At 43.3% G+C, this 23,576-nt stretch overlaps 2 protein-coding genes across 2 annotated transcripts; both read right to left on the bottom strand.

The window, feature by feature from the left end:
* Nucleotides 1-2,778: 2,778 nt before the first annotated feature.
* Nucleotides 2,779-6,593, bottom strand: LOC119179713 (uncharacterized). Its single transcript, XM_037430832.2, has 2 exons — nucleotides 6,440-6,593; nucleotides 2,779-4,019 (listed from the first exon to the last, which is right to left on the bottom strand). The coding sequence occupies exons 1-2, from the start codon at nucleotides 6,543-6,545 to the stop codon at nucleotides 2,860-2,862; spliced, it is 1,266 nt and encodes a 421-aa protein (XP_037286729.2). The 5' UTR covers nucleotides 6,546-6,593; the 3' UTR covers nucleotides 2,779-2,859.
* A 12,623-nt stretch (nucleotides 6,594-19,216) lies between these two features.
* On the bottom strand, nucleotides 19,217-22,969 carry LOC119179341 (uncharacterized). Its single transcript, XM_037430407.2, has 2 exons — nucleotides 22,815-22,969; nucleotides 19,217-19,559 (listed from the first exon to the last, which is right to left on the bottom strand). The coding sequence occupies exons 1-2, from the start codon at nucleotides 22,918-22,920 to the stop codon at nucleotides 19,294-19,296; spliced, it is 372 nt and encodes a 123-aa protein (XP_037286304.2). The 5' UTR covers nucleotides 22,921-22,969; the 3' UTR covers nucleotides 19,217-19,293.
* Between the last annotated feature and the right edge of the window lie 607 nt (nucleotides 22,970-23,576).

Genomic DNA, 23,576 nt, shown 5'->3' with positions numbered 1-23,576 from the left:
AATGAAATAAGGGAAAGAAGTGTATACCTAAGGGCTCATTTTTCCGTGTTTTTGACACAATAATAATGAGACCTAACAGACAGTAATGCCAAGGAATGTACAGGGGAAGTTAATAGAACCAATGGAATGTAAATAAGAAGAAAGAAAAGTGGGTGAAAAAATAACCAGCCGTGAGCAGGAATCGAACCTACGACTTTCGAATAACGCGTTCGATGCTCTAACCACTCAGCTACCACAGCGGCCGTCCCTCCATCCACTTTTTTGGGTTTATATGTGAATTTAGAAGTAGTAGTGTCAGTCAGCGCCATCTTTTCTTTCTTCTTATTTACATTCCATTGGTTCTATTAACTTCCCCTGTACATTCCTTGGCATTACTGTCTGTTAGATCTCATTAATATTGTGTCAAAAACATGGAAAAATGAGCCCTTAGGTATACACTTCTTTCCCTTATTTCATTAAACGAGGGTCTCGTACTGGCAAACTTGGGGCCATTAGGTTGTATACGAGGGACTATTAATCAGCTGCCCACTCGTAATAAGTTCACGTGCTACGTGACGCCAAACATGCGCATAAAATAGTGTTTCACACTCGTCGCTTGGCTTATAGATGGCGCTGACTGACACTCCTACTTCTAAATTCACATATAAACCCAAAAAATAGGATGGAGGGAAGGCCGCTGTGGTAGCTCAGTGGTTAGAGCATCGAACACGTTATTCGAAGGTCGTAGGTTCGATTCCTGCTCACGGCTGGTTATTTTTTCACCCACTTTTCTTTCTTCTTATTTACATTCCATTGGTTCTATTAACTTCCCCTGTACATTCCTTGGCATTACTGTCTGTTAGATCTCATGATTTATATATATATATATATATATATATATATATATATATATATATATATATATATATATATATATATATATATATATATATATATATATATATATATATAGTGATCTATTATAATGATCTGTATAACACAATATTGAAACGTGTCTTCACAAAAGTAGTTGATTGTTTCTTGTGCATTTATATATGAGAGCTTGCACCATGAATATTCGCATACGACGTCTATAGCATCGTTCAACGAGGATGCACCAGGCGGCGCTTCTTCATTTCCTGGGCCAACGCTCATTCTCATAAATATAGCATCGTAATAGCTGAAGTATCAATAAAGTTCTAAATGCCATAAGAATCTAGCACTCCACGGCAGAGCAGCGTCTGAGACTATGTTCAAATACGTGGACGAATGAAATGATATGGGTTCTTTTAGCATGTCCCCCTCAGAATAAAAACAAAAGCATTCCTGACGTAAGCAGCGAAAACCACCTTGAGAGTAGCCCGACCACAAAGCGGGAGGGGTGACGAACAATAGTTCTCGCCGGGTGCCAGTCGGGGTACTGAGCGCACCCCCGCAAATGCTGACCCTGCAACGTCAGAAGGGGAGTCCCGGTCTACGTGAAACCACCGAAAATGTCGATTGCACTTGGATAGTCTGAAGAGCACGCACCCTTACTTTAAAACCAAATGAAAATATTTTTTAGGCTACGCTTGCGACTAATAATCGGTCGGAGTTGGTCCCGCAAGCAGGACTATCAAACAACACAAGCATTTCAAGTTTCCAATTTTGGTGTCAGGGTTCCTTCAGTAGCACAGTGAAACCAGTTGCAATAACATGTCAACGTAAAGTTTGCTTGCAGCAGTTTACTCTGGGTATATGCGCTAACTGTCAGTATAAGCGCTAACGCGTCATTTCATATATATCAACCCCTGGCTGTGTATCACAAGTGCTTATCCAGCCAGGTCTCCACTGAGAAGTCTGTCAGGAAGATCTTCGCTTTCTTCTGAAAATGCATCTCAGGCCATCATGCGAGTATTTTTTTAATATGAGAAGCCGAATGTAAAACTTCCTAATTTCTTCCTTAATAAGCTTTCTCTTTCATTAGTGTACCTTACGCACTCCGAAAGAATATGGCGAACATTTTTCTTCTGCATGACCACAATGGCATGCCATGGAGATGGATCGATGTATATTGTGCAGGAAGCTGTCTGTGTATGCTACTTTCAGTCGAAGTCTGTCGATTAATGTCTCCAAGTGTCATGGGAAATCTGTCGCTATTAAAAATTTTTTGCGGATCAACTTCATAAAGTACTGATTCCTTTGACTTAGGGCAATCAAAACACTTTTCTACAGAACAATGGTTTGCGCCTTGCGTTATAGAACGTCGAATATCGACCCCATACACAGGAATTGCGCAATCCCATCCTTCGTTGAATGCTTTCTTATTGAGGCGGTCTGCCTCTTCATTACCCTTTATTCCGATGTGACCGAGTATCCATTGGGATACGATGTTGAGATGATTCTGTACTAAAGTATATTCCACAGTTTCTGCAATACATTGTGTTCTTTCGCCATTTTTGTGAAGTGATCTCGCATGTTTGATTAGCTGGAAGGCGGGTTTGCCATCTGTGCATACCACCCGCTTTTGTGTTCCAGAATTCTCGCACACAAAATTAATTGCTTCACAAATAGCCACCAATTCTGCTGCCACTGATGAAGACTTGTGTAATAATTGTTACATTATGATGTCTTAAATTTCGGGCATGAAGACCGCACAGGCTGATGCTTCTTCAGTGCGTGACCTATCTGTATATATATTCTTTTTTTTATTGTGCATTATATGAAAATGATCAAGCACCATCTTTGCTGCCACTAAAGACGCCACTAGAGGCGCCAGTATATTGACATTTACTGTGAATCGAATGGAAAAAAAACACATTTAGTGTAACCATGAAAGTCTTTCTTTATTGTATAACTGCGATCATCATTCAAAGCATCTCATCTCCTTCAGTGCACTGTTTACCATCTGGACTTCACTCCCCACAGGTTTCCTTGACCTCCAAATCCTCCAAGCAGGCTTCCGAAGCCACTGCCGTAGCTGCCGTAACCACCGTAGCCTCTGCCGCCAAAGCCTCTGCTGTCATAGAGGCCACTACCAAATCCAAGACCACCAAGGAGGCCGCTGCCATAGCCTCCGTAGCCTCCAAGTCCATAGCTTCCGTAGCCTCCGTATCCTCCAAGGCCACTGCCGTAGCTGCCATAGCTTCCGAGACCACTTCCATAGCTTCCGTAACCTCCGTAGTTTCCAAGACTGCTACCATAGCTTCCGTAGCCTCTGAGACCGCTACCATAGCCTCCATAACGAAGACCACCGCTTAAGTAGCCAAGACTGCCAAGACCACCAAGCCCACTGCTGCCATAGCCTAGGCTGCCAAGGTTTCCGTATCTACCACTGCCAAAACTTAGACTACCGAGGCCACTGCTTCCATAGCCAAGACTGCCAAGACCACGACCGTAGCTGCCGTAGCTACCACTTCCATAGCCGCTGCTACCGAAGCCAAGACCACTCAGCCCACTGCTGCCGTAGCCGAGGCTGTCATAACTGCCATAACTGCCACTTCCGAGGCCAAGACCACTGAGGCCGCTGCTTCCATAGATAAGACTGTCAAGTCCACGGCCGTAGCGGCGATAGCTACCACTTCCATAGCCACTGCTACCAAAGCCAAGACCGCTTAGCCCACTGCTACCATAGCCGAGACTGCCAAGGTTGTCATAACTGCCATAGCTGCCACTGCCGAGACCAAGACCACTGAGGCCACTGCTTCCATAGATGAGACTGTCAAGTCCACGGCCATAGCGGCCATAGCTACCAATTCCATAGCCACTGCTACCGAAGCCTAGACCGCTGAGCCCACTGCTGCCATAGCCGAGACTGCCAAGGCTGCCAAGGCTGCCATAGCTGCCGTAGCTACCACTGCCGAAGCCGAGACCACTGAGGCCACTGCTGCCGTAGCTGCCGCTTCCAAATCCAAGACTGCCAAGTCCACTGCCGTAGCTACCGAGTCCACTGCCGAAGCCTCCATAGCCGCCGCTGCCGTACCCTCCGTAGCCGCTGCTGCCGTAACTGCCGAGACCCGCGCCGTAACCACCATAGCTTCCACTGCCATAGCTGCTACCACCTGAAAGTAAGTCATTGTTTATTAAGCATAACCTCATGTCACATCACGAGGCGATACGCAAATACAGTTTTCTGAGAAAGATATTGCGCTGCGTAACATCTTTTTATCGTAAAATTTTCCTTTCACCTGGGCGCGCGCCAGTAACTATGCACCAAAGAAAATGCATTCAAACAAGCTGGCCCAAAATGCTGTTGACAAAGATCGATGTTGACAGCCGTTATAAGAGTTATTTGTAGATACCATTATTTGTAGACACTGCGTGTCGCTGAAGTGGGCTTGAATTACATGAAACCATTGCTGTCAATAAATTACGATCGCCAGAGTGTTTGCTCTTATTTTCACGATAATGTGAGCGGGGGTAGCCATGTGAGAGGGCACCTCGAGACCTCCAAAAATAATGCATCATGTTCTGATAGTATGCATCGCATTTCTCATCACTACCATGCAGCTGACTCCGGATTGTGTAAAGCAATGGATTGACATTTTATGTCTGCTAATAACACAACCTTGAGCACTTCACACAGCAGGCTCTTATCCGAAATAAACGGTCGGTATTACTTTGCTTGTGAGGATCATTGAAGTGAGAGCACTTAAGTCGTGTCTCGGTCTAACTACGGCTACAGCAGAAAATGCACCAGCCTGGTGTACCCTTTGCCTCAGCAGTTGACTTTGTAAATTCATTAAAAAAACTTGCGTGCTGCTCTAACTAAAACGAGTGTGCGCATGTCGTACATTTCTTCATTTCTTGGCTTGGTTTGACCAAAGTAGTGTTCCTGGTTTCGATAAAGCACCTGAGACGTGGTAATATTGCATATTTAAATCCGTCAACATATCTTCGCAGTTTCATGAATACACTATTCACTAATAAAATTTATTTCAGTTACAGGGGAAATAGCGAACGACAGTAGCAATAACAAACGAATTCAAAAACAAGGTGAACTATGACACTGCTTAACCTGACCAGCATGCTATTTGGCGCTGCTTTATTGGTGTTATCACTATCGCAGTCGTACTTGCTTTGGTGTGGTTCAGCAGTATTCGCACGTAGAAACTACTTGGAAAGAAGACTTGACTGACACCGATACTTCTCTGAACACAACGCTTCAAAATATATTCTACCTTCTTCACTATAATCCTATGTACGTACGATTTGCTTCTTTTACAAATTCCTCTCAAAAAGAGTGTCTGTCGTAGTGTGATTATCAGTGCAGCAATCTAGTAACTCATAGCATTTACCAGCTAGAACGCGTCAACTGTGACACATGCCACCGGGATTGTCTTTCGTGCGTTAATCTAAACACGCGACGCCATAGAAAAACGTGTCATCGTGAGCTATATGCACAGTGAGTGTTCGTATACTCACTGAAGCAAAATTGCAAATTACTTATGTGTGTTTGATTTCTCCATGTGCGAGACGAACGAAATCCGTAGCGTATTCACAGGCAGGTACCCTGTGACCAATATTCATTCGATGAATAAATCTTTCTAGCATGTGCACAAGTTTATATCAAAAAAGTTTAAAGAAAGTTGGCACCATCGAATTACACTCAGTCAGTAACACTTACTGAATGACCAAGACAACATCAGCAGATCCTCTGTCAGACACTCCCATAAAAGCGTTAGTTCACCGCTGGTGCTACGTGTGCGCTTTCACTGTGCTTTTATTAATCGGGCTGAATTAGCTTCGCAAGCTATTAAGCAAGTGGCGTGCACCCAGAAATATGAATCGGTTTGATAGAGACTCATTGATAACCAGCACCTATACGGGGCAGCGTATGTAAAACGTTTGCTCTCAACGACAGCTTTGGTGGAATGATATAATGCTTTGCTGCCGCGACACAGTTGACTACAAATTTATTCATGCTTCCGGCACAACAATTTAACTTATCCTAGAAAGTACATGGCTCTTCCAAATGGTGATTGGTCTTCAGGCGTCTGCAGTTGTATGTAATGAAACCTAAAAATTCTGTGTTATAGCATTAACCCCGTTTCGCCTCATCGGTGCCCCCCCCCCAAAAGAGAGCATTCAAATTCTCCTCATTTTTCATCCATTTACTTTGAATCAATGTGTGCTCAGATAAAACAACATTTTCCGTCTTTTCAATTTATGTGTTTGAAACTTCCAATTTAATTGTTTTAAGGTGTGAGCTGCTAACCATTCTGGTTAACTAAGGTTTGGAGTTCACAAATTTAAAGCTGGCTCTACCGCCATTGTACTTCTCGACTAAGAAAAATATTTCTTCGAGTAATGTTTCTCCTGTGAGCACACTTCCAGCAGGCAGACTATAGCTTCGTGTTATAATTATCTGCGAGACCTCTCCACTTTCACCAGAACGCAGCTCTCCGAGGCACTTCAACGTGTGATCGCTTGGCTATACGAAAATCATATCCACGACATCTGATTTAAAAATAAGACTCACCGAAGGAGCTGCCGCCATCGTACAGGCCATTGCTAATCTTGAACTGGTAAGACGTGGCACAGGCCACGGAGACGGCCAGCACGCAGACTACCAAGAGGCGAGCCATGTTTCTGGACTTGTTGCGAGATGATCGTGAACCCACAGCAGACGCTGCGGCCTTTTATACCTAAATTTTGCGCCACCTCTTGCTCCCTTCGCTAAAAAGAATTCTCACGAAACACGTGTATACCACAAAAAATATACATTGTCACTAAACTTTCTTGAATACATGTCAACTTTTCCATTGTTTGTCTTCAAAAGCTTTCTTTTGTAATTTCTTCATTAGTGGTGTGCACAATACGTCAGATGCTTAGAACAGTTCTTCATATGTTTCGATAACGGTGAGTGACCTAGCTTTCACCTTACTGAAAGGACAGAAAAAGATGCGGAACGTGCCTGCCCTTGAAGGATAATTGATCGATGTGTGTAAGAACGTTGTCAAGGCTTTGTTTCCTTCCTGCCTCGTGTACCAAGTTGCAGCCTTCCTAGTCATTTACAACAACGTGTCTTTAGTAATTTTAAAGAGAATGTGGTGCGCTTACTAAAAAGACATAATATGCTGGCGGTTTAATTGAATAGTTGTGACACAGTGATATGGTAGACCAGAAATTAAGTTCCTAATAGACAACATTTGAACTCCTTCTCTCGTGTTTTTTGTAAGGTTTTATGCAGCTGTGAAATCACTATTTCATATGTATGATCTGTGTAGTGGTCGGCAATGGGGCATGGTGGAAGTTTTCTGAAGGGTTACATACATGAAAACAGACACAAACTATTGAATTGCACAGCCTATGTTTCACATGGCGTGACCTTCTTAAGCAATGATACAGTGTTTCCGTTTTATGGTAGCATTGAAATGAACGACCTGGGTTATTGATAGTAGCAAGATGCTAGATAGCGTTTGGTAATGATCGCTTGTATCATAATGATTGATGTAAACTTATAACTATCTCTTCAGGTAGGGTATTTCTTTCGAACAACTAACATTACTTTAAGGAAAAACTAACTGCCTTCAAACCATTTTTTAGGTTGAACATAGCTGCGGCGGCTGAATTTTCGATGGAGGCAAAAACACTTTAGGACCGTGTTTTCAAGTTTGGGCGCACGTAAAGAACCCCAGGTGGTCAAAATTTTCGGAGCCCTCCCCTATGGCGTCTCTCACCATCATGTGGTAATTTTGGGATGTTAAACCCCACTTATCAATCAATCAATAGATTGAACATCGTTGTAGTGTAAGTTAATTGAATGCAGAATATGTGCTAGCCATTTCATATACAATGTATTTTTCCTCTAACCCCTGAAGCGTCGAGATTTAGTGGGTACTATTCTAAAAATAGAACGGCCATCGTGCAATGCATGAACTTAATATTATATGAACAAAGTTGTCAAGGACTTCTACTTTTGTATCGTGGTGTTCGTATCGTGCACTTTAGCAAGAGGCACAGCGGCTTCACAAAGTGCCAAACGTATCTACGTAAATTGTAGCAGGAATGCGCCTTTTAGGCTTACATTAGTGAAAGTACTCTCGAACGCATACCAACGGTAGCAAAGGAGCCAAAAAAAATTCGGAGAGGCTCGATGCTCCGCTTCCACTAGAATGATTTGAATGAAAACTGAAGCCGTGAGCAAGTTGCGTATATTATTTGACTGACTGATTGATTGATTGATCAATTGATTGATTGATTGATTGATTGATTGATTGATTGATTGATTGATTGATTGATTGATATATGAGGTTTAACGTCCCAAAACCACCATCTGATTACGAGAGACGCCGTAGTGGAGGGCTGCGAAAATTTCGACCACCTGGGGTTCTTTAACGTGCACCCAAATAGTAGCGCACGGGCCTACAACATTTCCGCCTCCATCGAAAATGCAGCCGCCGCAGCCGTGATCCGATCCCGCGAGGTGCGGGTCTGTAGCCGAGTAACTTAGCCACTAGACCAACGTGCCGAGACAAGTTCAGTATATGCGCAGAGGCTTTCTTCCATAGCTTCGAATGCCTTAATAAGTGAGAAGAGTTTTGCGCATACTTTAAAAGGGAGCCCGTAACACAGAACAACAGGACGGAAGCCACCTCTTCGATCAATTTGAGCGAAGAAGTTTTCTCGGTTAAGGGCCAGTACCATCTAGCTGAAACTTCACTTCTAAGAGGACCACTAAGTTATTAATGCCAGAATTCGGCATAACTAGTTAGCACCCTTCTCTGTCTTCTCCTAACTTCAATCAGAAATCTTGCATTGTGGTTCGACGTCCTTTCTGAATGTTTAGTTGAACAAATGAGAGGCAACAATTTTCGATAGTGAATACAGCCGGAAAAGCCTTATAATGTTTGTTACTCCTTCATTACCGAAATCCTGCATAAAATCATCCGAATTGACAATATTAAAAGATTAGGTATATGGACCTTTTCACTGAATGACAACCACAAACATCAAGTGGCGTAAATCAATAAAGACCACATGGGGTGAAACATATGTTGTAATGGCAGCCATTTTGTTCTTAAAAGTATGGTTTAGTTTTTTTTTTCATATGAGATCAAACTATGCATTCTCCTTTATTAGGATGAATAATATGATAATAATCTTATCGGTAATAACAATAGTAATAAAACCAGTATAAGCATCGCATTTTGGTCCAAATGACCAGCACTGAGCATTCAACACCATGTAAGCAGAAGTTTTCTTTCTAATACCAACTCATAAGCAGCTGATAGCACTTCTGCAGCTGCAGCATTCAGATTCGGTGTTTATTACCTCTTTTTCCAAAACATTTTGTTATCTTAACAAATACAATGCTCTTAGCACACCCCTTATGATAATCCTGGTTATAGATTGGCCATTAGTATCAGTGAAGTAAGATGACAGAAAAGGAAAACGTTTTAGACGTGCTGTTGAAACGTGTTCCTCAGAAGTACTTTTTCTGGTTACGCTGACGAAAAGATGTGGCGAATGCATTGTTTAGGGCACTTCATAGCTGTTTGGGACGCAATATGCAGCACTAAGATTCTTTTGTGCAGTACACCTGTCTGTCAAGCTGTTTTGAGATTTTTCAACATAAAACAAAGGAAGGTTACATTACTCTACTCTTTTCAGGCCAGTGTGACCTTTACTGTAGGTCATAATAAAATAAACACGCTATATCTATATTTGTAGGCAACGGAAAAACTATGCTTAATTTTTACATTTATAGCTACAAGTTTGTTGTTCGCAAAAACCTTTGCCTTCAGGAAAACTTGGACTTAGTCTTTCCTGATGGCAATACCTCCAGCAAATGTTTTTGTGGGACAAACCTTGAATGGTTTTAACGAAACATGTTCTTTTCATGTGAGTGTTTAGGTTGAGTGACTGAAGGAATCTGAATTCTCCTTTGAGACAGAGTATTTTTTACCATATATCATTTTAAAGAGAGAGTTATCTAGAAAGCAGTCGGTAAAAGGTGTTTCAGGAACAGACCAGGTGTACCGGTTTCGATTTGATGCCTACATTGAATGTAACATTTGTAGATAGGAGGTTAGAAGTGTACGAGAAAGGGCTCATTTTTCTTGTTAAACACAATATTTATGAAATTTTACACACAATCATGCCACGGGAAGTATAGGGAATGTTATTAGAAGCAATTATAATATAAATATGAAGAGAGAAATAACATTTAAGTAACACGTCCAATGCTCCCCTAACTGAGCTTCCACGGCGGCTATCCTCCCGGTCACTTTGTGGGGTGTAGAGAGAGAGAAGTAAATAAAAAGAAGAGACAGGGAGGTTAACCTAGAAGAACTGGTTTGCTACTCTATAGAGGGGTGGGGAAATGAGGGTCGGAAAGAGGATAGAGATCGAGATATACAAAATAAGTCGGGAAAAAAATACACATGCACACATGCAGGGCGTTCTGATCACAGTCGTTTGGAGAGGCTGAATGAACGCAAGTAGTGCAGGAGCGCCTTCACAGCCTTCTTCTCCGACATAGTCTTCTCGGTAGTGCAGGATTCTTTCTTCCGAAAAAGTCTGGTCGTTCAGCTCGTTTAGTGCATTGCAGAGTGAGTGTCCCTTCGAGCGCTATTGTGGGCATTCGCACAGAGCGTATAGGTGCAATAAACGCTGGAGTTTCACGATTGTCTGTTAGATTTCATTCATTTTGTGCCAAACAGAGAGCAAGCAGTCTGTGACTTACGGCAACCCCTTCGAACCATCCTCTCGAATCCTAAACAAATATACTTAAACATGGATGAAGACTTGACATAATTACGGAAGCATTTTTTCTATTGGTATAATTAAGTGTAACATAGCTTAGTCGTTTACTGCAGTGCTCTCAATTTCGGATAGTACTAATATTGCTTGTTAAAAGTGCACGTAATATAATTTATCGAATCTATTTACTGGAGGCTCCTTGCCCGACCGTTGCCTAAAAGGCACTAAAAAGAAACAATTACTTCGTCTAAATTAACACACTACTGTCTGAGAACTTTGAAACCATAAGTTTCAACACCATATGTTTTTTAGTAAGATAGAAAATTCAAGTTGGAGAGTCATTTTTTAAGTTTCGCGCCATAATCTCCTCACCTGGTGAGAAATTTTAAAAACTTTTTTTTCGTATTTTCGTGACATTGGCTGCACAAAACTATCGTATCCTCCAGTGACCACGCACTTCATTTTTAACTATTAGAAAATAATTAGGACCCAGCTGACGCTTTCAAAGTTTGTGACATTATGTCTTTCTGGTGCGTGAATCTCAGGGTGGATTTCCACCCACATTGTCTTTTCTCGCGTTTTCTCGCTTGGCAAACGTTATCTCGCGGTAGGAGTGGTGTTTTGGGGAATGTGTGAAAATTTACTTTACTAACACGCAAAAAAATTATTTTTTATATGGTGCCCCATCTATGTCTGAATTCGAGCACACTTGCTAACAATTGTTCACCAGAGGCATGTTATGAACATGATTGGTCAATATGAAATATACTGTTGAGGTCATCGAGCTCTTTAGCTGGTTCTTTTGTTAATAACTAATTTACTTATGAGCACGTGAAGCTGCAGAAGATGAGTCGTGTACAAACAACCATCAGCGTACAGCAAAGTGATGTTTGTGTAGTAAAGAGGAATGATCTACTTCTTAACGCAAAGAGCCGTTGTGTACGAATTCTACCATATAAATATAAGTATGAAAACTTATAACAACCGTTGTTATCGGTCATTTACAACGGCCGTTGATATCGGCGCATCTTAGTGAGTGTTCGGACCACAAACGTGAAATAACTAAGTACGTAAAACGAACAAAAGCCCCCAATAGAACGGACTTCCATGCTCGTTTCTAAGCATTTATTGTCTGAACCACGCTTACTGTTGCCTGAATGTATTACCTTTAGCCAATGACGTATACCAGCACGACTTTTGTAATGACTGTGCTGACTGTCGCATTCAATTTTAGGTGCCGATATGAACCGGAACGTTACTGCTTCGTTATGTGCGATATCACCTGCTTTGACACTATCGCGGTACTCGCGTAGTACTGAACAGTAGTGTTGGTGCAGCTACGTTTAAATTACAGGTTTCGCTGTACTACTCCGTATATGCTATGACGATAATACTTTGTGTGCTTCTACGGGCCAGAGCGACCAACGATATGATTAAGTCTCCGGAATATGTGGCTATCTGAGCAGCTTTTACATGCACGGAAATCGGAAAGTACGCCCGTGGCGTCAAGCATTTCGCCTCCATCGAAATGCAAGCACTAGGACTGGCGTCGAACCCACGACCTTCGTATCAGCCTAGCGTCATAACCACAAGACTACCACGCCGCGTTAACGAAACATTCCGCGACGTTGTAAGCTTCATAACGTTTTAATAATTTTGTAAAAGCACTTTTATTGATGCCAATGGTTGAAATTCACGTCATTCCAATGCGTCCACCACGGCCGGTATTGGGCGTGCGACCTTCCACTGATCATCCGAGCACCATAACCGGTGCACCACTACGAAAGATATGCTTCTACGAGCAGTACTTGCGATGCCACGAATACAAGCAATAGATAAAAAGAAATCACGGCATTCCACGAAGTTAGTGATGATGAGTGGGCGAAGCAGGGGAGTCGATCGGTGTTACCGTAAATCACCCGTGACATTAATTACTCATGTATGCAAATGAGTGACAAAGCGGTGTACAGTTATATACAATGTTTATTCATCATAATTTATATGCCGTGATGAGTTGTGAACATCGTTTTGTCACTGCTTTGTGGTATTGCATCTAGCCTGAAGTGGACAAAGACGATGTCTGTGCACATTCTCCTGGTGGTTCTTGGTTGTTTCCAGTCATACGAAGTGAATCGTAGAGCATATCGAGACGTGATACGGTAAACAGCTAGTCATTGTCCGTGATTGTCATCCTCATCATCTTCATTATCATCAGCGTGATCATCAGTGTCATGCTGATAGTGGATACATCTTATGTGCTCTGCCATGAGGGTCGAATTAACGCGTCGTCCAGAATGCGCTTGTACTTCTTGGTCATCATCGAAGGACGACGTCGAACGTCGCTCGACACTAAAGAGCTTAAACTTTAAGCTAAAGCCCAAGCTAAGTAATGTTCGCTCACGGCCGCTGAGGGCCAGTTCTCTAAAGCTCGGAGCTGAACGACCAGGTCTGGGCCGTTCGGCTCACCGAAGATGCCACCCGAATCCAGGGGCCCGTGGCCACCATCTGAAGCAACGAAGACTAAACTGCCAGCCAGCAGTGTGAAAAAAAGACTTTCTCTCTTTATCTCTATCATAGGAGCATGACAGAAGCCACAAAACAGTATATAAGTTCTATACTCAGAGTAAATTCAAGGGCTCGGTCAGTAGAAGTATAGATGGTGGAGCACTTTTGTTCGACGATGAAGCGTGCGTGCAGTGGAGACAGCTTGGGCGGAGGGTAACGGCTGTAGCAAAGATACCTCGATATGTTAATAAAGATACCTCGAAGACGCGATGAGCGATTTCGGCCAGCTCATCGAGAGGTAGGGGTAGCTGGGCCCGTAGAATGGCCTGGACTATGACAGAAAATTTTGCAGCCAAAGAGCTCGCAGGAACGATTCATGGACTTGCATGTTGCCGACGAGAGCACGCATGTGACGAATAAATTGCGAAGGCGTGTGCTCTTTGAGTTCTACTGACTGAAGTTGTCGTACCTTCTGGTCATCCGAGAGTGACAGGGTGTATAAGTTCACTCTCCAGGTGTTCGTGAGGAGTGGTTGTTGCTGGGTTGATGAGGACGTGTCGGACCTCATCGGCGAAGCGGGCATCGAGGTGGGCAATGACATAGGTGTAACAGGTTTGGTCTTGTGCGATGCATGTCAAGGAGAATCTGGCCTCGACTTGAGCAAATCATAGTTCGGGCGAGTCCAGTCAAAATGTCGGAAAGTCGATAGCGTCTCTCAAGATGCTATTTGCAGACGTTGTGACGTCTTCAGCGGAGCTGGCAGGCACGGACGGAGTTGAGGAGTCGTAACCAGGGGGCTGCTGCGGAGAATATCTGCGTTGCTGCAGACGTTGAAGAAGCGGTTGTCTTTGTTTCTGGATGAGCTCGTGCTTGGTGCGCAGCTGGCTCTGAAGTTGTTCAAGCCGATGTTGTAGGGTCTCTTGCTCGTCCATGGCGTTACGTCGCATTCGGATTCCGGGTCACCAGATATGGGATACCGTGTCGAGAGAAGGACGCATCCCAACATAAAACGTAACGACATCTATTAAAGGGCAGCAGCAGCGGTGCAAGCCTACCAATCTTAGAGAAACGAAGAAGGAACTGAGCTTGGAATTTATAGGCAGCAGCGGTGACGTAACCCTCCTGTTAAACTGTGGTGGCGCTGTCTTTATTCATTGGTATGTTGCAGCAAGTGGCCGTGTCACGCTGGGCTGATGAGTGACGAAAAGGTGTCTGCGCAGGTCTGTGCGAAGTGGTCGCCACATTGCCATAGCTGTTGGTCCCCTTGCTGGTGCCAGCCGGGGAAAAACGTGTTTTGTTTGAACGGGTTTTTGAGTAGGTGAATATCGAAGACAAGTGCGAAATTTCGAGGCCCACGTTAAAGCTTTGTAACTTGTATGAGCGATTGCCTTTGTGTGCTACTACAGTAGAGCTCACACGAAACTAATGTTAGTGTAATTGCTTGTGATGTTGGCGTACAATTGTGCTAATTGTCGTGCGCAAGTTTCTTCGTTGAGGGGTGCCCAGTTTCACCCTCCCCATTGTTAAGAACACTTCTAGTACACTCTAATCTTGCTCAAACCCGAGAAAAAAACGTACTTTGCGATAGATGCAAAATGCGAATGAGCCTACGTGTGATGTGAGTGCACACGAAAGATCGGCAGTGCTCCGGGGCGGGGTGGAATAGAAGACGACGATGTCAGTTGTGCTGGTGCGGATAAGCGTGAACGAGGGGAGTGGAGGAAAAGACACGTGCGAAGACGAGGCAACGCAGAAAAAAAGTGAAAAGCGCGTGGGCTGGAGTGCCACGTTGTTCGGAGGTGGTGTTCGTTTGGAAGGAAGGAAGCAAGTTGGTGGCAGTTCACCAGAGTCACGGTCGTGGTTATCCCTGAATGCCTGGCAAACGTCAAGAGTCGGAAGACCCTGCATCACATGACTTGAAGCTTCGATAGTCCATGGAGCCAGCGAGAACATTTCGCAGCCACCAGGTCATGGTCGTGGTTTGTCCCGAGTGCTTGGCTGTGGTCCCTGGTTCTCTGTCCGAGAAGAAAACTGCCTGCCTTCGTCGGCCCTGTCTTCGGCACCTGCCTGCACCGTCCTGCCTGTATCTCAGCGACGCTTCGCTTTTCGCAAAATTCTTCGGACGACGACTTCCCCTTGTTCGTGTCTCCTCCCCGTGGACCTCTCCGACACTTCAGTAGCAATTATTGCGCATGTCTGGGGCATCATAACAACACGTATGTATTCTGCATGTGCGTCTTTTACTAGAAAAGGCCTACATAAGTAATTTTAAGGGCCGTAGAGCTTATCAGGCTGCTCTGACAATGCTACGCTTGCACGGAACGGGGAGTGTTTCCAACGCTTTGCTTAGACGCGACGGTGGTGGCACCTACCGTCACCTTGCGTTCTACACGTTATCTTCTCTGAGTTGTGCGCGCACGCCCATCTCAGAGCCACGCGCCTTGTTTTCTAAGAAAACTGCCAGATGGCGCTCATGTCTCACGTGTGACGTTACTTGATGCGCTCGTTCGCCTCCGCTGCACGCCCGAGGCACTCTATTTAAATATTAAGTCTAGATATTTTATTAAGTCGGCTTTGTTTAGAATTGTGGAATTCATCTCATAATTACATTTGATTACTTGCTTTTTTGAGTTGATAACTCTGAGCTGATTTAGATTCATTAATTTTCACTTGTAGTTTAGGGGATTACTTGCTTTTTTGAGTTCATAATTCTCAGCTGATTTAGATTCATTAATTTTCACTTGTAGTTTAGAGGCCCTTCCTTGAACAGCTTTAAGAGTTTGGTTAACGGACGCCTGATAATTCTGGTTTTTAATTTCACGGTATATTAGGTAATCTTCTGCGAAGAACCTGACAGTATGTCATCACTTATGTAACGAGCAATATCGTTTATGTATATAAAAAGCAGCGGTCCTGAGATGGATTTCTGCGGTAGGCCTGAAGGTATGTTCAGCAGATAAAATTTGATACCGTTCATTTCAACGTACTGTGCTCGACTTGTGAGGTCTCAGCAGATCCAGGCCAAAACTTCGTATTCATTTTCATTAGCTTGTTTATTAACTTTGGGAGCGCAACCCGATCAACAGCCTTCGATAAATCTAAAGATAAAGCGTTGATCGCTTTTCTGTTATTTAAACGTCAATTGAAACGTCATGATTGTTTCTATCAATTTTGTAGCAGTGAATAGGTATCTTATCACCGCCGCGGTTGTCTAGTGGCCAAGGTACTCGACTGCTGACCGGCAGGTCATGGGTTCGAATCCCGGCTGCGGCTACTGCATTTTTGATGGAGGCGGATATGTTGTAGGCCAGTGTGCTCAGACAGGGTGCACGTTGAAGAACCCCAGGTGGTCGAAATTTCCGGAGCCCTCCACTACGGCGTCTCTCATAATCATATGGTTGTTTTGGGACGTTAAAACCTCACATAACAATCAAGTCAATAGGTATTGTCGAAAATCATGCTGATTAGAAAAATTATAATGAACACGTATTTTATTATATAGCAAGCCTCACATTCTGGTCTGGCGCCTTCTTTGAATGCTGGGTTGAAAAAATGACACAAATCGCTTTGCCGATGATAGATAGAACTAAATTGAGTCACGAAATCTCTGCCTAAATTGTTTATCAATTTTGAAACACCCCACGCACTCACCAGATTCCATGTGTTTGTGACGTCGAAGAAGACAACAGCCGGTGTGTCAAAGAAGAAACACTTTACTTAGCCGAGCTTGTATTCGACAAATTGAAGGTCAGACTACAGGGACACACACTGGCACTTATAGGGGCAAACAGAGCGTCAGTGGTGACGTGCGTCGACAATTATAGATGTGCCACCGAATACTACAACATTACCGCTAGTGGCCACGCAATTTCCAGAAGAATCTGCGATGTTTGCGTATTGCGTGTCATCATCGGAAGGTTCTACGATTATCTCGATCATTTTTCTGTAAATCGGCGTGGTTGCGCCAAGCAGCACCTAAACGTGTAATGAGTCGGTGTTTCTTCAATGATAATCAGTTCTATAGCGTAGCAGGACGACAGGGATCATTCGCTTTTGTGCAGAACTCAATCCTTGAGAAGCTATTTAAAATGAATTATTTCAGCTTGCTTAGACGACCTATTTGGTCACGTATATAGAAAAAATGAAATCACAAAATTCGTTCCAAGTTTTAGTTCCATGAAGAAAATCGGTATTTTTTAACTGACCGGTTCTGCCATACTGGCGTTTGCAAAAAAAGGGAATCTCTACTCTCGCCTATAGCTGCACGCCCATCAGCCCTATTGACACCATGTAGAAATGACGCCATCCAGATTCCAGAGAATGAAAGAATACATTTTCAGTCATCTTGCTTTTTTGTTATCGGGGATTTCGGCGATTAGTATATTTTCTCACTGCTAAATAAGTAACCGTAAATATTGTGGCGTAGTTTTCAACTAAAGAGCTTTTGAACACATGAATGTCAAAGACGAATGTCTGAAATTTCAAGACACATCTCGAGGCTTTGTAACTTGCGCGATTGCCTTCGCCGGTATAACAGTAGAGCTCACACAAAATGAGCGTTAGTGCAATTTTTTTTATAAATTTCGATACAAGTGTCCTCAATGGCGTGCCCGTGATTGTTCATTATGTGGTGTAAAGCTTCATCTCTCATCTTGATGGCTATATAGCGCAAGTGATTCACTAGACACGGGACAGGTACACACAAACACAAAAGTACTAACTTTCAACAATGCTATTGTTCAAACATTGTTGAACGTTGGTGCTTGGGTGTGCGTGTGTGTACCTTTCTTGTGTCTCATCGATCAGTTGCACTATATATTCATGCTTTACCAGCACGCCCGCTCATAAACCTTAGCAAGCTTCCTCTTCCCCCTGGCAAATCACGAAAAAACAAGATGGGCTTTGCGGTACATGCTAAAATCCAAATGAAGCCATGACCTCTTTGAGACAACAAGGTGCCTTCAGTCGCTGGCTTTCCGGTCATAAATGAGAAAAGGAACAGTTCATTCGATGCTACACCGGTGGTTTTCAGCCACCACAATAATCAATACCTAATTATATATTGCTTCCACCCTGTGCAAGTATTCAAGTATGCAGATATATTGGTTGCGCTGAGATATTCGACTAATTTGCCAGCTCTACCATACTCTGTCCCCCTGTGCACATGCCTATCGGTGCGAACTGCGTCCTTGCCCATTACGTTTTGTCTTACTAGGGTAAGATTATAGACATGTGGTATTTCTCACATTCCTCAGGCTTCTTCAGCCACTGCAATGCAGCACGTACTATATTACTTTTCTTGAAATTCCAAGGTATGGTCTGAACTGCATGTCTTGTAATATTTTTTTAATGTCGAAAGAGTTGCAAGTTTCATTGAGCTTTAAATTTTTAATTATATTAGTATCTGATTTCGCTTGTGCGCCCACTTCGTCATCCGCCTCTTACACCAACTTTGTCTCAGTAATAACGCGGCCCCTCCATTGTTCTGTCGTTGTATAGTGACTTGGGCATTTCGCTTTTGTGGCGTTATAGAGTAAACGGATAGCCTACGCGATACGGACTTGAACAAGCGGCTCTAACAGCACTGTCACACACAGCGAAAGACAAGACTGGACTATGACAGAGTGTGCGCGCGTGTGCTGCCGAATGTGCTGTGTTTATCTCTCTTCCCTCTCTGCTCTCTATCTTTCATCTCCCCTGTCCCCCTCTCAAGCGCAGGGTAGCAAATCGGCTGCCTATAGGCTGGGTAACCGCCCTGCGGTTCTTTTCCTCCTAGTTTCCTTGACATTTTCCTTGCTCACATCTTTATCAACGCTGCAATCAACGCTAAATGAGCTTCTTTCAATATATAGGAATAATTCTTCAGATTTTCGGGCCAAGAACGCGATGTTGTCGATCGAACCACATTGGAGGACTCCGGACGTTCTCGACAAAATCAGTGATTTTGACGTCACAAAAATGAACGAAACAATGTAAAAAGACCTTGTATAGTACTTTATAAAGTAGTGGGTCTCTTTCGAAGGCATACCAAAGCAAGTTGCACGACTTCGAGGGAATCAAAAGGCTTGTTTATTGCTCAGCCGTTCACGGCAGTGCACTGCCGTTTTTTCGACAGCCAGTTCACTACCAAACTCGCTGCTGCAGCTGCCAGCCGTTGTTCCAGCCATCGTTCCAGCCGTTGCTCCAGCCCGGGTAAAAACCACTCCAGGATCCACCCCAGGATCCACCCCAGGGTGCACCCCAGTTACCACCCCAAGGGCCACCCCATGGTTGGCCCCAGGGTCCACCCCACGGTAGACCCCAGGATCCGCCCCATCGTCCACTCCAAGATCCGCCCCATGGACCACCCAAGTATCCACCCCCGTTGGGACGAGATCCACTTCCACCACCTGCAATAGGTCACATAAGATGGTCAGTTGTGGCCATTAAGCAACTTTGATCGTCCCGGCTGTTAAGATCTTGTCAGAATGTTGCTGTCTCCTCTTTTTAGCTGACTCTCACTCAAAGCAGTTCTACGACACAGCTTCTTCTCTACAACAAAGTTTTTTGTTGTTGTTTCATTTTTATTTCTTTTTTTATAACTATTTGCTATTACTTCGTGTTCACGTCTTGCAACCAACAGCGTTTAATATTTCTAACACTTTCATACATAGCACACTTTTCTTGTCTCCAACACAGTGCAACGCATGTTTCCCTGACTGTTGTTCTTTAAGCACTGCGCTTGAATCATGGCATGTCCTTTTGATATCTGATTGATAATATGTAAGGCCGCTTGTAATGCCTGGTATAAGGCATGGTAATGAAGAGTGATTAGCCGTACAACATAATGTGATTCGTTTACATTTTCGTTATCCTTTCTGTGTCTTCATGGAAAATGATATATTAAAAAGAACCTGCTCACTGTAGGTATGTGAGCACAATTGAGGATTGACTTGCTGGTCTGTCGCGTTTTCTATTAAACGCACATAGATGTTTTGACATTCCTCGTACTATATACAAGGTGCACCTCTAGTTTTCGCTTAGTATAAAAGTATATTACGGCCCTTTGCGACTATTCAGCCAAATGCGTGTTGTTGGCTGTCGCATAGAGTCATCCACATTGTTTTTTGTTCTGCTTCATTGTTTATATATGGAAGAATAACTATGTAACATTCGTGTATTTAGAATAGGTTGATAAAATTATTTCAGGAATGTTGTATATCAGATTGAAAAACGTGAAGGTAAAATGTTTCAAGTTTTCTGCTTATTAAGTAATAGTGTTCCTCTGCTTTCTACAGATACTCACAAAGTACAGAAAAGCATTTTTTCTGCAGTGCAATATACTTCAACTTCAGTAAAGCACCAGAATATGTATCTGCTGCTCAAGGCGTGTCATGACTCCTTCTCCTTGAAGGAGTCATGACATGATCAACCGACAACTCATGGTTTTCTGCAGAGACTGGAAATAGAGGGTCTATTATGCCTACAAAAATATAAAAATTGCGTCATAAAAATCATTCCAGTGCAAAACAAGCCACAGAAGTCACCGGCCGAAGACTTCGCACACCGCCGGCGTCCACCATTTCGCGAAGGCACGTGTGACGTCATGAGCTGGAAGGAGCGGAGCTATATAGTCTTTTAACGAGTTTTAGCCACTGCGAATTGTTCAATTTTGGTGCCAAGCAGGAGAAAGGTGAATTATCCCGATCTGACGCGTAGCTGACCATGGAGAAATATCATTCGCTGGAATACAGACGCTCGCACAGCTAGTCACCTGTTACGTCACTGCTCGCGAGTGCGCCGTGAAGACCGACTCTCAGGTATCCCACGTGTTCATAAATACGTTCGATGATAATTTAGGCGCTCAAGCAAATGAGCGAAAATTTCGCCATCTTGTTCATGAAGGCACAAAGATTAACCCACGAAACAAAGATTATGATCGGTAATTTGTTGTAATGGTCTCTTTAAGCTGAATCTTCCATTTTGTATGCCGAAACAATTATTCCTTCGATAATTATGAAGCAAACTAGATTAAATCAGCAGTTATATCTGCAGAGTAACCTGTACAATGCAATGAAAAAGCCTGTAACAAGCGATTTTTTCTTCGCTTTTATTTATTGTTATTTCTTTGTCGTGCTTTGCTTCCTTTTAGCATCATTTCAGTAGGGGTCGCGTGAACTGCTATTGAGAGAGCTGAAGCCTTCAAGACCACGTGCTGCTATAAGACTTTTTTTTTCTTTACGGGAAGGGCGCACGCGCATGACCTACTGAGACAGGCGGATCGTCCGTTAGTTCCAGTGCATTTTGATTCTGACAATCGTTCCTTGTGGAAACAAAAATTTCGACGCCACACGAAAACTCAAGCCGGAAAAAGCCAGCTTAGTTTTCAGAAATACGCATTTTTTTAATGAGTGCATGCCAGTGTCGTGTTATTTAAAATTACGAAACTATCTTACATTGGCTTCAAGTTGAATTACTTCCTAGTGTGTAAAACGCAAAAAGTATGATTTTTTAATGTGGGACGTTAAATACCAGTATATAAAAAAACTAGATGACGCCCGAGCACAATGTGTCTGACAATTATTTTGTGTTTGACGTGTTTGAAACAGAGAAATCATAACAAGCGCGAATCATCCCGAGTAAAAAAAAAACGCAGGCCTGCACGGAAGGCACAGCACAGTCTCAGCGAAAGCTAGAAGAGCGGCCTCTCAGAACATTTTCTGAACACCCATGTAGTAACTGCTGCAAGCATGCTTGCTGGGTACCCGCTGCGGCATTAACAATAATTATTGCTGGGTAGTAGGCCGGCATTCGCTGTGCTATTGTTCATCATTCTTTGGAAAAGCGTGGTATCCGCGAAACTTTTGCAAGGAAGTTCGTGCGATTGTTCATGCACTGGTTGAAAATGATTAGGAATTATGCCTGAACTGGGTATGCCACACAGTTAATAAGGGATGAAGAACAAGCTTTTTCATTGTGTTGGAGCATTGGACGACCCCCTCGTTATGCTATTGCTGTTGTGTGACACATGGTTATTCTTTTTCTCTTCTGAAACGCTTTATTACTCATATTAACGCGGTTCCTTTCCCGACATCAAGCCTGCCTATAGGGCAAGTTCTCGAAAGAGCTTCAAGCACCGGCGTGGCTCAGTGGTGGAATACTGGGCTGGCACGCAGAGGACTCAGGTTCTAGCTCCACTGTGTCCTTGGTACGAGGTTTTTTTTTCTTATTTTATGCGATAAAGGTTACGGACACCAGCTGTGGCGGCGGTGAACAACTACAGCGCCACACAAAACACGGCTTGTGATCTCATAACAGTTTTTGCTGTAAAATGTGCATGATGCACTGGATATCGGGAGGTATCAAAGACGTGTTTGACGCCTTAGTTTAGAAGGTTTTTCATGTTCCGGCTGAATTTATGCATGTAAAGAAGTTATAAAAAGATGACCTCCTCCATTTAGATAAAGTAAAATTATTCTTGTTACAGTCATGCAGACGTATCGACGTGTTGCAGCATGTAGTTAAAACTTGTTACTCTCGGATGCGCACACTTGCATAGGCGTCACGCGCAGCGAGAAATGATTGAAATCTACAATAAATTGCAATATAGATTTAAGTATAGACACACTTATAGGTTCATGATGTGACATCTTAACGGTGCTTACCGACTGTGCCTGGCCCAACTTGTGGCTTCTGCACGGGCTGCTGGACGGAGGCAATGGCGCAGGCCAGAAAGGCAGCGAATGTGCACAATATCAAGAGGCGGGCCATGGTAGTAAGTTCCGGCTAGGTGAAGCTGGTGAAGAAACTGGAGCCACTGGTGCGTCTTATATAGCGGAGTTTTGTCGCTGTCCGCCAATCATTGCTCTGCATGTATTACATAAACATTCTTCAGGGATTATGGCTCTTGTGCACGTTGTCCGATTTCTGACGCCTCAATCTATTGTGTAAGAAGAAAGACTCTTGTAATATTTTTTTAATAACTACTGACACGCCAAGACATCGGCGAATCGAAAGCTTGTTTACGTCTCAAGGTTTAAAAATGATCTCTCTTTTGCGTCATACACATCAGAAAAATAGAGCGTTTGAAAGAATTGCGAAGAACCTTTTTTTTCCCTCTAGCAACATAGTATGGTCAGCTTTTTATTTTGCGGTAACCATGCTGGAAGAAAAACGACAAGACATAGATGATTGAATGCAGCAGAAATATTAGCAATAGCTACTTTTCTTGTCTACAATTGTGCTATAGCATAGGCATTTTTGTTCGAAACTTTGAGTTATTTAACTGAAGTAGGGCTTACATCTACAGCAACGATATCAATTATATGGCTATTCGAGGGGCAGTTATGCCGTCAGCATCACCGTAATTTTTTGAATAAAGGCTATCTATCACGTCCCCCCCTCACGCCATGTGTTGTACGTGCATA

This window comes from Rhipicephalus microplus, chromosome 7 (assembly GCF_043290135.1).
Source record: "Rhipicephalus microplus isolate Deutch F79 chromosome 7, USDA_Rmic, whole genome shotgun sequence".
NCBI classification, from domain to species: Eukaryota; Metazoa; Arthropoda; class Arachnida; order Ixodida; family Ixodidae; genus Rhipicephalus; species Rhipicephalus microplus.
This window is presented reverse-complemented; position numbering and strand designations above follow the sequence as displayed.

What these genes read in the sequence shown, in the direction of transcription:
- LOC119179713 (XM_037430832.2), bottom strand. Translation starts at nt 6,545, where the DNA reads ATGGCTCGCCTCTTGGTAGTCTGCGTGCTGGCCGTCTCCGTGGCCTGT. An exon ending in CGATGGCGGCAGCTCCTTCG is followed by an intron (nt 4,020 to 6,439) that starts GTGAGTCTTATT and finishes ACTTACTTTCAG; the next exon opens with GTGGTAGCAGCTATGGCAGT.
- LOC119179341 (XM_037430407.2), bottom strand. Translation starts at nt 22,920, where the DNA reads ATGGCCCGCCTCTTGATATTGTGCACATTCGCTGCCTTTCTGGCCTGC. An exon ending in AGTTGGGCCAGGCACAGTCG is followed by an intron (nt 19,560 to 22,814) that starts GTAAGCACCGTT and finishes GACCTATTGCAG; the next exon opens with GTGGTGGAAGTGGATCTCGT.